The sequence below is a fragment of the Aulonocara sp. 'chitande type north' Nkhata Bay genome, linkage group LG19 (genome assembly GCF_057382095.1).
Source record: "Aulonocara sp. 'chitande type north' Nkhata Bay isolate Kocher_YH1m ecotype deep benthic linkage group LG19, A_spYH_male_GT1.1, whole genome shotgun sequence".
NCBI lineage: Eukaryota > Metazoa > Chordata > Actinopteri > Cichliformes > Cichlidae > Aulonocara > Aulonocara sp. 'chitande type north' Nkhata Bay.
Window position 1 is genome coordinate 3,610,945 of NC_141362.1, and position 14,491 is coordinate 3,625,435.

General features: G+C 48.7%; 1 protein-coding gene across 1 annotated transcript in view; it reads right to left on the bottom strand.

Moving 5' to 3' along the window:
• Positions 1-14,418, bottom strand: part of LOC147306329 (uncharacterized) — a 32,592-nt gene extending 18,174 nt beyond the window's left edge. The window contains exons 1-6 of the mRNA XM_086275978.1: positions 14,263-14,418; positions 13,854-13,978; positions 11,024-11,162; positions 763-884; positions 323-433; positions 147-253 (exon numbers count right to left, since the gene is read on the bottom strand). Coding sequence (XP_086132104.1) covers positions 147-253; positions 323-433; positions 763-884; positions 11,024-11,162; positions 13,854-13,978; positions 14,263-14,359 — 701 coding nt within the window. The 5' untranslated portion in view covers positions 14,360-14,418. The remainder of the gene's footprint in view (positions 1-146; positions 254-322; positions 434-762; positions 885-11,023; positions 11,163-13,853; positions 13,979-14,262) is intronic.
• Between the last annotated feature and the right edge of the window lie 73 nt (positions 14,419-14,491).

Consider the following 14,491-nt stretch of genomic DNA (forward strand, 5'->3'; position numbering starts at 1 on the left):
AGAGACGCCTTCCCTGATTCAACGAGTTCAGTCAGACCTGAGTGCATGTCAGCATGTCCTCTCAACCAAAACCCAGATCAAACTTTCACACAGACAACCAAACACAACAAAACTGCCCTGCAGGGCTTATATCTGTGTAACCTTACCTGACCTGTTGCTCGGGCTCCATGAAGTACTCAAAGACGTTATTCATGACAACAACATCTGCGTTTTGCAGCAGAACATCCTGCGTGCAGACGTCAGCCTGGAGGACCTGTAGAGAGAAGAAACCATCTGTGGCTGAGCGTCTTCTAGGCGACCATCACGACCCGAACACACAAACCTGAACTCTGTCAGTCAGCTTGTATTTGTGCAGCATGGAGTCCTGCAGCCTGACGAAACCCTCGCTGATCTCCAGGCCGAGCAGCTGGGACGCTGAGCTGTACACGTACCCCTGAATACACACACACACACAGGTGAAAAAGAAAGACTTCCAAGCAACAACATTTGTTAAATTAAACTGAATGATTTACTTTTTTAAAAGTTTGTCACAAAAGTGCATTCAGACCAAACGCCTGAGCGTCTGCTCGTGTTCCTGGAAAATCCTCCTGCAAGTCTGTACAGCTCCACTTATTAGGAAGAAGGACAGTCGTTCTAATGTCCTCTACAGTGACAAAAACACGACAGCAAGTGTGTGTGTGTGTGTGTGTGTGTGTGTGTGTGTGTGTGTGTGTGTGTGTGTGTGTGTGTGTGTGTGTGTGTGTGTGTGTGTTGACCTCTGACCCCATACAGCACGGCCCCCAGTCTGGATCCTACATCCACCAATGTCCGGCCACTCAGATCTGGAAGAACGTGCTGGAACAGGAACCGAAGCTCGGTCACGGAGAACGAGTGAGAGATGAAGTCTGCCAAAGGAGACGATGACAGCAAACGGTTTCATTCAGCTGCCTGCACCATCACCTCGTGCATCCACTGACGTGCTGACAGTGGAGCAGCTTACTGGCTTAAGCCCGGGTCATCTTTGCAGAAGCCCGGGGTCTTTTGGAGTGTCATTTGTTTCATAGTTAGATGCCTGACTGACAACTGTATAAAACAAAAACTACACACAATATTTGAAGCACATAGCGCGCAGTCGTAAATTCCCCCTAATTTTGGTACGATCCGAGCTCAGGCACTCGGCGACTGAGCGCAGCATGTGAGCGAGGGGGGAGGAGCTGCTGCCTGCGAGTTTGCTGTAGGAGAAGCGCAGCCAGGCAGACAGAGGAGAGCTTAAGTTTGAGCAGGTACCAAAGCAAATCATTCGTACTGTACAAATAATGTAAATATGACGGTGAATCACGAAAGATTGATGTCAAACTGATCTCTTGACCCATTATTACGTTACTTGCTCTTGGAGTGAATCAACAAATGATGAAATGAGAGTCTCAGCTCACATGTGTGTTTATTTCATATTTTCAGTTGTTTCCCTCCACGGCTAAACAAACTCTCTAAACCGGTTTCAGTTGTGTACTGATGAACACAACAATGCTATAAAGCTGTCCAGAGATAGGGCAACCTTCTCTAATCCCTCTCCGAACCGGCACAGGACAACTCAACCCTCCCACCTTCACAACACAGCAAGCATCGCTATACAACAGCTTCACCCAAGTCAGAAACCCCCGCCCTACACCAAAGGTCTTCAAGGTGGAAAAAAGAAAATCATGGTCCACACGGTCGAAAGCCTTCTCCTGATCAAGAGAAACGATGCCGACTTTAGCATTGTACACTTTACAAATATCAAACACATCTCTCATCAAAAACAAGTTATCAATCACAGACTGATCCGGAATACAGTAAGATTGATCCACACCAATCAGCAGGTCAATGACCATTTTCAGTCTGTTCGATAAAACCTTGGAGAGAATCTTGTAGTCTGCACATAAAAGGGCCACTGGTCTCCAGTTTTTAAGAAGGGTTAAATCTCCCTTCTTTGGTATGAGAGAGATAACTGCACGCCTGCAGGAAGCTGGAAGTATCCCTCCTACAAAACACTCCTTAAACACGTCCAGCAGGTCCCAACCCAGAAGACTCCAGAAGTGCTTAAAAATATCTGATGGTAAACCATCTATTCCTGGAGCTTTGCCTGAAGCCTTCTGAGACACCGCCGCAGACAGCTCATCCAAGGTCATATCCCTGTTCAAAACATCCCGATCCCCTGGGCTCAGCTGAGGAAGCCCCTGCAGAAGGTCCGAAGCAGAGTCCACATCACAGCCATCCGCACTAAACAAGTCCGTGTAAAAGGCCACTGCATGCCGTCTCATCTCAGCCGGATCCGTGGTCACTCTTCCATCCGAAAGCTGAAGACACACCATCTGCTTCCTGTGAACCACAGACTTCCCCAAATTAAAGAAAAACATGGTTGGAGCGTCCATGTCCTGGAGCCTGGTGAAACGTGCTCGAACCAAAGCTCCTTTAGCCCTCATGTAAAAAATGGTTAAGCTCTTGCCTTTTAGAATGAAGACAGGCATTATCCTGCTGACCTAACTGTGAACCAGAGACAGTCTCCACACGTGTTATCTCCTTTTCAAGGTCCTGCACAGTTCTCATGATATTGGCCGTCAAAAGAAAACTATATTGCTGACAGAACACACGAATTTGGGCCTTTCATACACAGAATATCCGATCATGTAATAATTTTATATTAAACCACCAAAAAGATTTGGATTTGCTGGTGGGAGATAGAAACAGCTCCAGTAAAACCAAGTGATGATCAGTAAAAACAACAGGAAAACACTGACAGTTAATAATTCGAGCAGTAAATGAAACAGACACATTAAACCTGTCTACTCTCGCTGCACTAACCCTGCCATCAGTCACTTTCACCCAGGTATACTGCCTGGATGAGGGATGCTTCACCCGCCACGCATCAACCAAGTTAATTGTCCGTAGGACATCTGTTAAAGCAGAAGATGACTGAAGATGCGGCTCCGCCCCTGTCCTATCCAAAGTAAAGTCAAGACAACAGTTCCAGTCCCCACCCAACACAACACAGTCCCCTTGAGCAGCACCACTTAATTTTTCTTCCAATGTTTTAAACAAAATCCCACGCTCCGCCCCTGAGGTTGGTGCATAGACATTAACAAAAGTAAAAATAAAACCTCCAATGTCAGCCGTCACCAAAAGGACTCTGCCCGCCACCATCTCTATGCTGAAAATAACATTCGCATTTAGAGAAGGAGAAAACAAAATAGCAACTCCTGCGCTAAAACTTGTCCCATGGCTAAGAAACCTCCGCCCTCCCCACCACAGATCCCAGTCTATCTCATTCAAACTGTCAGTATGTGTTTCTTGGAGAAAGACTATATCTAATCTCTTCTGTTTGATCACCTCAGCTAATAAGGCTCTTTTATCGGCATCCCTGCACCCATTCACATTCAAGGAGGCCACCCTCAATCCCGGCACATAAGAGGAAGCCATCAAGAAAGCAAACAGAAATTTATCAGTTAACTTAGACCTAAACTTCTGGTCTCAGATTTGCTTAAAAACCTTTCATCTAATTAGAAATCCCAGTCTTCAATTAATTCAATACAAAATATTACATAGAGTGCACTATACAGGTCATCGGATGTTCAAGATGGGCTTTTCGTCTACCAACAACTGCTCACACTATCAAACCAATTCACCGGACAATTATATCCACGCTCTTTGGTTCTGTCCACCAGTTCAGAAGTTTTGGCGCGAGATATGTGAAGACTTATCGAAGTGTCTGAAATGTAACATTCCAACTTCCCCCTTAGTGTGTTTGTTGGGCAGCTTAGATAATGTCACTTCAGAAAAGAATATCGCCCATATGGTTTTCACTGCCCTATGCATAGCCAAGAAAACTGTCCTCATGAACTGGAAAAATAAAAACAATCTTAATTCTAACCAATATAGAAATTATCTATTAGATTACATTAGTCTTGATACAGCCTCTGCCACCACATCAGATCAATTGCTCTGGGCTCCTTTGATCAGCTCCATCACCTAGTGGGGGTGGGGGGTCATAGTTTGGTCCCGCCTTCACTGTTGTGATTGGTGTGGGGGTAGGGACAGGCTTAGGGCGTCGGGGGGTTCCCCGGAGGCATCTTCCTTGGGGGGCTCAACCCGGGGTAGCGGTCATGTCCGGTTAGGGGCTCTGTTGGCTCTCAGGTGACTGTTTCCTCGTGGCTGCGTGCAGCGGGGCTAGGGGAGGGTCTGTGCTGACGGACGTGGGTTACTGACCTGGTAGCCTGGCTGCCCCTGGGTGGGTCCGGGATGGGCGTGAGGTTCTGGGGGCGCTCCGTCTCTGGGCTGGGACCCGGACCGGGCCTCGGGGGCTTGGGTCCTGGTTGGTGTGTTGCCGGGGTTGTGGGCGGGTGGGTGCATGGGGGCCCGGCCCTGGAGCAGGGTGCCGCCGGTGCGTCGAGCCACCTGGGGGGCTCTTCAACTGGTGGGGGAGATTGTCACATCTTGCAGGAGCTTTCCTCTCCTCAGGAGCTCCCTCTGCAGGAGGGGGAGATACAGGAGAGGTGGAGGAAGATCTCAGCCTGGGTGTTTATTGTCTTATGTAGTCTGGAAGATGAGTGGATGGTGGGGTGGGTGCAGTTTTCTCTGTGGTGGGGTTGGGTGGACTGTCCCGGACTCTGTGGGGCCGGGCGGCGCTGCTGCACTGGGCCCGGTCTGGATGGGCCTGGGCCCCCTTTCCCTGGCGGGTCGCGGAGTATGGGGGTGCCTACTGGGGTCAGCGGGGGAGCTGGCCCCAGGGAGGGGTCACTTGCCCCTCCCTTCCTTCCCTCCCCATCTCCAGCTGCCTCCCTCTTCCCGCTCCACCACAACCACCCACACATGCAGGGCCTTGGAGTAGGGGTATGTCACCAGGGTGCAGAGGAGGCTACCCCCCCTCCCCCCCTCTGTCCCCTTCTGGCTGCCTCTGCCTCAATTTTATCCCACAACTTAGACATTCACATTACTCACACTCTCATTACACATACATATAGGATCTTGGGGGTGGGCACAATACACGGAGTCCAAAGTACCATCAGGGTGTACACCCCACCCCTGGCATCGTTGCCCACCTCTCAATTTTAAATACACGTAGACATTGAGGGCTAGCAGGAGGGACCATGCGCTTACCTGCTGCTCTCTGGCAGGTAGCTCCATGCCCTCCTGGGTTTTAAATGCACCTTAGAACACACATGCATCAACATTACAATGAGCGGGTGGAGGGAGGTTTGGAGTCTTCTCTCACCCCCATTCTCTGCGGCCTGCTGGAGCAGGGGGGCTAGGACTAGGAGGAGGAGTTGGCCGTCCGACTGCGGTCTGGAGTGTGGAGCCTTCCTGCTGCTGCGGAGTCGGGGCGGTCTGCCTCCCCCCACCGCAGGGAAAAGGGAAACACCACCTGGGTCTGGGTGCAGTTCCCCCCTCCAGGGGCGGGGGCACCTAGACCCGGTTTGTAGAGTACGCTTGGGGAGTGTGATCATGTGTACAACGTCTCTTTATGTCTGTCTCCACGTTGGTTGAGTGTGGAGTAAGTGCATATGAGAGCATGAGGGTGGGAATGGATGTTTGTGTCTGTGTGTGCCTGTATGTCTGTGTCTATATGTCAGGTTGGGTGTCAGGCGCCACCTCTCTGGGGACATCTCAGGCCCTCCAAGGTTTGGAGGCCTATCTCCCCCTACCACCACTTCCCCTGCCAGTGGCGGACCCCCTCAGACATCGGTGCGTTGGTGGTTCTTTGTGTCCGGGGATGGGCATCCAGGTACACACCGGCTCACTCCTTGGTGGCCGCTTATCGGGGCCTGGAGCCTGGGGCTCGCTCGGGCCACTTCGGAGGTGGGGTGCCCCCGGCCTCTCGGCCTGGGGCTCGGTCACTCAGGCGCAGCTGGCTGCCGGCGGAGCTCACGGGCGCGTCACTGCAACTCCCCCTGGCTTCTGCTCCGCGGCTGCTGAGTGAGCCCTCATCTGGGACTCTCCTCAGCTCTTTCCGGGACAGTGGCGCGGCTGCCCCTCTGTTGGTCTTCCTTGGTCTCTTGTGTTCTGGGGGCCTCTGGATGTCTGGAGTTTTGATCTCCTCCATACCTGCTTCATGCCGTGGAGGACGGGGCTGTGGCCCCCCCACACCCTCTAGCAGATTATTACATGAAGGAACCTTTTAAAAAAACAAAAAACAAGCGCGTCCATGCTCACAGGTGTACACACGGGTGATCACACCCACAAACTACACCCTTTTTGGCTCCTACCTCAAAGCACACTGTGTTCTGTTGATCTTATGTGCTGCACAATAATGTTTAACATTTAGTATTTACTGTCATATTCTCATATATCATTGTGATGTTGTTTATTCTATTACTCTTGTTCTCTTCTGCTTGCTTTCTTTTTTCTTTCTCAGCAGGTGATCCAGGTGATTGATATATGCATTTTTTTTTCTCTGCCCGTTCTGTTGGTTTTTGTCTTTTGCCCTTCTCCCCCGTCCCTCTTCTCAGCTGTTTCTCTTTCCCTCTTTCTTTCTCCCCTTCTTTCCTCCAGTCAAGTCTGTCCCGTATTCAGTAAGTGAAAATAAAATAAACAATAAAAGGTGAATCAAATGGACCATTACGGCAAGGCTGGGATGGTCAGTTTGGTAAAGTAAATCCGTTGGGCATCTTTCTTTGCCTTTAGACAACAATTCTGATGCAAAAGAGCCAAACGGGACAGGCAAAAAAAAAAAAAAAAGCAAACAGAAAAACCCAGCAGAGATGAAATGATCATAACGTTTCAGCGTAAAAAACTCCAGTGTCTCTACCGATTCAGACGCTTCAACTGTTCCCTCAGACCAGTAACATGTTTCTCCAGATGATAACGCTCTTTACCATCCAGTAAGTCCAATCCTCGCCTGGCCCAGCCTCCGTGTCTTCAGCCTCGCCTGGCTCAGCCTCCGCCTGTGCTTCGCCTGGTCCAGCTTCAGCCTGTGCTTCGCCTGGTCCGGATCGCCATCGCCTGAGTCGCCGCTGTTGCCGTCCGCACGGTCGGCCCTCGGAACTGCTCCGTCGTCTCCCTCGTCGCCGCCGCTGCCTTCCGCGCGGCCGGCCTCCGGACCCTCTTCGCCTGAGTGGCCGCCGTTGCCTTCCGCACGGCCGGCCCCCGGATCACCGTCGCCTGAGTGGCCGCCGTTGCCTTCCGCACGGCCGGCCTCCCGAACTGTGTCCACGTCGCCGCTGTTGCCATCCGCACGGTCGGCCCCCTGAACTCTTCTGTTTTGGACTCTGTTTTTTCCTGTGTTCTGGTGTGCTTCGTTTCTTTTGGTTTTGGATTCGTTTTTTGTTTTTGTCTTTTGGCCTTCTGGTGAAATCTAGGCGATCGTGGCTCAAGAGTTGGGAGTTCGCCTTGTAATCGGAAGGTTGCCGGTTCGAGCCCCGGCTTGGACAGTCTCGGTCGTTGTGTCCTTGGGCAAGACACTTCACCCGTTGCCTACTGGTGGTGGTCAGAGGGCCCGGTGGCGCCAGTGTCCGGCAGCTTCGCCTCTGTCAGTGCGCCCCAGGGTGGCTGTGGCTACAATGTAGCTGCCATCACCAATGTGTGCGTGAATGGGTGAATGACTGGTTGTGTAAAGCGCTTTGGGGTCCTTAGGGACTAGAAAAGCGCTATATAAATACAGACCATTTACCTACAACCTTCTGAAGAGTCATAGCTGACCGAACGAATTTCTCAACATCAGGGAAATATTCCCTAACATTCACCTTCCTACCAAAGGTGTCGTCCAGAAAAGCAACGATTACCTCCAAAGAATACAAATCTGCATTTTGAGAGACACTGTCTGCCACAGAAACATTATCAGAGTCAGAATCACACTCCATGTCATTCGTGTCGTAACCATAACCACCAGCAGGCGTCCTGCGCTGCTGCTCCTCCACCTCTCCGTCCCCTGAGGCAACAACACACTCTACACCCAACTCAGAGCTCCCCATTTCATCCCCAGTCTGCGCCGTACTGACCGCAGGTCCAGCCTCCACCCTCTCTGTCGGCTTGGTTGTAGTCATGCAATCACTCACCTCACTCCACACCAATGCCGTAGCGTCCGCGGGAGAAACGCCGACCTCACCTCACACCGAGGGCGCAGCGTCCTCTTTAGATAGGGCAGTTTCACCACGCGCCGGAGGCACAGCCTCAGCCAGGGCAACGACTGCTTCGCCCCGCACCATAGACACAGCCTCAGCCAGGGCAACGACTGCTTCGCCCCGCACCATAGACAAAGCCTCAGCCAGGGCAACGACTGCTTCGCCCCGCACCATAGACACAGCCTCAGCCAGGGCAACGACAGCCTCGCCCCGCACCGGAGGGGCAGCCACGTTTAGCGCCTGCTGCCCGCTAACCCCCTCCCCACTATCATCCACAGCAGGTCCCGCTGCAAGCTGTCTGTGAGGACACATTATTTTCTTATGACCCACATCTCCACACTCAAAACATTTCATGTTCCCAGAACTAGCATACACCGTGTAGAGCCCTTCTTCACGGGGTGGCTGTAGCTCAGGTGGCAGAGCGGATCAGCCACTAACCAGAAGGTCGGTAGTTTGATCCCAGGCTGCTCCAGTCTGCATGCCAAATATCCTTGGGCAAGATACTAACCCATGTTGCTCTCCGATGCATCCATCGGAGTGTGAATGTTAGATACTTAGCACTTAAGCTTAGAAGTGCTTGTGTGAATGGGTGTGATTGGGAATGAATTAGCTATATAAAGCACTTTGAGTGCTCGGACAGAGTAGAAAAGCTCTATATAAGAACCAGTCCATTTACCATTCATGTTTGACACGGAAGGAGACATCCAGTGTCTGTGTCTAAAAACATGAACACTTGCCTCCGAAGGGACTGAACATGCTTTAATCTGTCCCACTTATAATCTCAGTCTCTAGCCTCTTGAGCTCTCGTTCTAAGTCCTCAAAGCAGTCTTTAACAGTGGCCGTTGCATGTGATGTGTACTGGTGACAAAAAAGCTTAATCTGTGTTTCCCCACCTCCCACCATTGAGCCAAATTGCAAAAGTCCATCTTCCTTAGTTTCCAGTGGCACCAGAAGTCAGAAAAAGCTCGACAGAACTCTTTGTCATGAATCAGCAGCACGTTAAAGCGCCAGTGCGAACCGATGTTAGAATGCATCAATAAGGAAATGTCTGCAGTCACTAAGTGATGATCAGAAAAACCAACAGGTGAGATCTCTGCTTTAACCAGTCTATTATCATACATCTGGTTGACATATAATCTATCAAGCCCAGCTGCCTTCACATTGCTCTCAGAAACCTTTACATATGTATACTGTCTGGTTTTAGGATGGAGCTTTCTCCACACATCAGTCAAATCATTCTGAAGAACGATTGTAGACAAAAGTGAGCCCGAAGGTGGGTGAGGCTCTCCTGTGTTGCTGTCAACCGAAGGGTGGGTTGTGCAATTCCAGTTTTTGGCCATATCGCCCTGCTCTACTAGATACAATTTGTTACTTTTCATATTCTATATTTATTAAGTTTTGCAGGATTGTTTGCACAACAAGGCTAAATAATTATATAAACGTTTCTCAATCTAAATAGTCTACTATCATCTAGTTCTGATTCTGGTTCTGTCTTGGTTAAATCCTCAGTAGTCCTGATTTTGAACTGTTGCAATCCTGTTTTAATTCCGGATCAGTTCTGGGTCTGGTTGAATTGGGGTTTAGTCCCTGTGTCTTGATACAGCCCTGACTAGGGATGGGTATCGTTTAGGTTTTATCTGATACCAGTACCAAACCGGTACTTTTGAAACGGTGCCGGTGCTTAAACGGTGCTTAAATAATGGAGAACACAAACTTTGTCCAAAAACCTCTCATATTCAGCTGTTTTTTTGTAAAAAGATAACAATGTTAGCCTTTTCTGCAGCTATGTGGCATATATGGCATCACTCTTGGCTGGAAGCAGTGCTTAAACAATGGAAAAAACACAAACTTTGTCCAAAAACCTCTCATGTTTAGCTATTTCCGTCTTTTTCTTTGGTCATTTTAGCCATCATACCAGTACCCATCCCTAGCCCTGACTTTGTTCTGACTTGCTGCTTAATTAAAAAACTAGTTTAAGGTGTCCTGCATATGTGATATATATTTTTTCCTACATGAAGTCATTCTTTTTTGAACAAAACTTATAACTCAGCCTAATAAATCTTTCAGTCACCCTCCCCCTGCATACTACCCTTTGGGGCTAAGCCCCGGGTGTATAAAATGTCTGGCTCTGCCTCTGGAGTCAACAGTATCCATGACACACAACGTAGCGTTCGATAATGTGTCATTTCAAAAGCGTCAGCTCTAAGAGCCGTGCTTACAGAGCGCTTTGTAGTGAATCAGAAGAGTCGACTCCCACTGAGCGAGAGCCGGCTACATTTCCTTTGGCTGCTCAGCTCTCACACAGGGGCTCAGCTACGCTCCAATCCCTCCATATTGTGGCCAATCACATGCGAGGATATAGGATAATATCATTATGTGAAACACAGAGAGGGGGATGGACGCGACAGTCAAGTGGAGCGTGCGTCGGTCCTCTCAGTGGGTGAGACAGTGGACAGCGGTGAGGAGGGCTGTGCGTCGCAGAAACACATAAATATGCCTGACACCCGTAAACAAAGCAGCATCTGGCTGCAGTTTAAAGACTTCTCGGTCTCGATACACTCTGGTCTCGGTCTGGGTTTAGGTGCTCTTGACTACAAGTCTAGTGCGTTCTAACAAACATCGTCTCTACTGCACGAGGCTGTAACATAACCCTGCATCTGCCTGTCAGGGTTAGCAGCTTTCTGCTGCATGTGTTCACACTCTTACACTGAGCACCGCACTGTGTTTGTGAGCTAAAAGACAAACCGTTTGCTTTCTTGTTATTCAAGCCGATCCTGAAGTAAGACTTGACTATGTCAGAGGGAACAGCGACTGTGCCGGTTTGTCTTTAAACAGCTGTCATCTTTTTCCTTAATGTAACACTTCTTCACACACATGCGAGTCTGCCAGCTAGCTACAGCTGCTAAACATGTAGACCTGAACAAAGGTGAGCAGTGGTGATGTGCTCCCACCCAGAGGTGCAGTCCTGTGGGATCCACAGCTGAGGCAGTAGTTGCGGCTCATCAGCCCCCGTTCACACAGGGAGTCCACCTGCTCGTCGTCGTACAGGAAGCCATCCACGTGAACCGTCGGCCGTGACCGCCGCTGCATCTGGAACACGTACCAAAGCTTCCTCGTCATCCTCATCATCACCACACCTCTCTCCATTAACATCATGAAGCTCAGACCTGTCTCCACTAACACTGCCTCGTTCTACCAACACAGTGTCCTCCTTATGTGAGTGTCCGAGTGCCGTTATGATCAGACGTACGCAGCAGGCGCACAAACACGAAATCAAAAACTGAAATATAATGGCTCAATATTTTTAAACTTCAGAAAGGTTTGAAAATGTTTGTAAGCCCCAAAAAATATGCCGTTATTTCTGTGCCACTATTCTGAGCGCACGTAAAAAAGTCTGCAGGTGCAAGTGTTGTATGAAGAGAAATTTAATTTGAGCGAAGAAAAGCTGAATTTGAGTGAACAAACTTCATTCCTGCGTGCAAAAAATGTATTTCAGTGTTTGCTATTATCCACACACACACACACACACACACACACACACACACACACACACACACACACACACACAACAGCAGCCCCTCTCGCTCAGTTTTTGCGCTCGCTCTCAATGTGTTGCTCGCGCTCTCAACATTTCTGCCCGTGCGCGCTCAACTCTTTCTCTGCACCGTTATATTTGTGCCACAAAACCAGCCAATCACAGACTTGGATGCAAAAAAATATGATTGGCTGTTCTGGTCTCCAATCAGCTTAAAGTGACGAAATGCAATATCCCAGAAACCATTTCGTCCAAAACGAGGCAGTGGTGGAGGAACACAGAGGGGCGGAGTTTGAAATATTACTCTGTCTGAGTCACAAAATAAACTTTAAAGATATTTTCATGCGAGAATGTTTCTGTGTAAACTTCAAACACCTGCTCGATTCATCAGGACATCACATATTTGCATAAGTGCTCTGACGTTTTCGGAGATGCCTGTTACCAGCTGACCATTGGGCATACCGGACATTTGCTCAGTGGGCTGATGGTGATTTTTCATTTTTATGTTTGTTTGTTTGTTTTTGTAACGGTATAAACAATGAAAGGTGGTGGATTAGCCAATCATGATCAACTCTGGGCTGGACCAATTACAAGACATCCGTATTGAAGGGAAAAGGAACAGTTTGTCCTGGACTTCAGCTACAATGAAAAAGACACAAAGCTGGATTTATTCTGTCTTTAGCTGCACAGCTGCCTCTTCTTCTCTCATTCTCCCCCCTCCCTCTCCTGTTGCTACTTCAATCATGAAACTGATCAATGATCAGCTGATCGGCTCTCTTGTTTATCGCCCACTTTGGGCCAGAAAGAGGAAACCAGCGGATGTCGCGCTAAACAACAGCAGCACGTTTAAGCTGATCAGCTGTTGTTAGAATTTATTTAATATTAATTTCTAGTATCAGCTGATGTTTGCTGGAGCCACAGCTGTAAAGCTGCTGGTCATGATGTCTGTTTGGAAACATGAAGGTGATACAAATCATACATATATACCAACAACAGTGTGCATCACTGTCACAACAGCGTTTTAGTTCAAAGGCTTTATGGTTTTTCCTGTAACACCTGGTGGTGGTTTTGTCAGTTCAGCCTTATATATTATGTTTAACCCGAGTGACCCGGTCAGCTGGTAACAGGCATCTCCGAAAACGTCAGAGCACTTATGCAAATATGTGATGTCCTGATGAATCGAGCAGGTATTTGAAGTTTACACAGAAACATTCTCGCATGAAAATATCTTTAAAGTTTATTTTGTGACTCAGACAGAGTAATATTTCAAACTCCGCCCCTCTGTGTTCCTCTGCCACTGCCTCGTTTGAGTTTTGGACGAAATGGTTTCTGGGATATTGCATTTCGTCACTTCGAGCTGATTGGAGACCAGAACAGCCAATCAGGTTTTTTTGCATCCAAGTCTGTTGAGAGCGCGAGAAACACATTGCGAGCGATTGAAAATGCAAAAACTGAGCGAGAGGGGCTGCTGGTGTGTGTGTGTGTGTGTGTGTGTGTGTGTGTGTGTGTGTGTGTGGATAATAGCAAACACTGAAATACTTTTTTTGCACGCAGCAATGAGTTTTGTTCACTCAAATTCAGCTTTTCTTTGCTCAAAATAAATTTCTCCTCGAAATACAACACTTGTACCTGCAAACTTTTTTTACGTGCGCTCAGAATAGTGGCACAAAAATAACGGCATAAAAAAACTGTATAAAAATATAATATGACTAAATATCTAATAGTGTTTTTATTTTAAGTCAAATAAATATTGAGGAAAAGCTTGAAGTAAAATGAAAGCTGCATATTAAACACAATGTGGGCGTGGCTCTGTAGTACAGTCATGTAAACATTGATGGAAGTTGTGTCACATTAAAAACACTTATTTGCCTCCAAAACTGAATTTTAAAAGGCCAAACAGAGCTGTGATTATTAGAAACAACAACAACAATAATAATAATAATAATAATAATAATAATAATAATAATAATAATAATAATGGAGTGCATTTATATAGCGCTTTACAATGCCACTGTTCATTCACTCTCACACACTGGTGGAGGCAGCTACAGGTGTAGCCACAGTCTGTCCCAGGGCAGCTGTGGCTACACCTGTAGCTGCCTCCAATCACTGTAAAGTAAATAAAGTAGTAACACCACTTTAATTATTAACTTATGAAGGTCATAATGAGCTTCTGATCACAAAGTGATGCAGGTGCACTGATCAGCAGTGTGCTCTGTAGTACCTGCTCAGTTCAGACACAGTACCTTACTGTAGGCAGCGGTCTCACAGGGCAGCATAGCATCGGGGGCCACATTTGCCCGCAGGTCCTCTGCAATACTCTGCAGCAGCACCCGCCCGTTATCTCCCAGCAGCTCGTCCTCAAGCTCATCTGCAAGAAGACACACACACACACACACACACACACACACACTCACTCCTGAGTAAAGGGGAAATGACGGCTCGGCGGTGACAGCATGCTGTCAGTCTGTGGGCTGCTCTGTCAGCATCAACGGAAGATGTAACAAACTCGTAAAACCCCGAAGCGTCCCACTCTGTATTACTCCTGAAGTGTGCGTGACCGTGGAAACAGCGCGACATGGTGACGACACAGTGAGGAGTCCCCCGCTGAAGCCGTGACCCACGAAACCCACGCCACACGTGCAGCGTGTTTACCTGAGTTCTTCATCCAGCCCAGCAGCTGCGTGAGTTCAGCCGGCCTCAGCCTGCTCAGCAGCCGCTTCAGCTCTGATTTCGCTTCAGCCACGTTCATGTTCACGCTGGAAAACACGCAGGAAGCTGTCACAGGCGCTGCACGCCTCCGAGAAACGCCAAGCTTCTTCTTCTCTGGGTTTAATGGCGGTCTGCACGCGTTCACGCTGCACTACCGCCGCCTATCACGCTA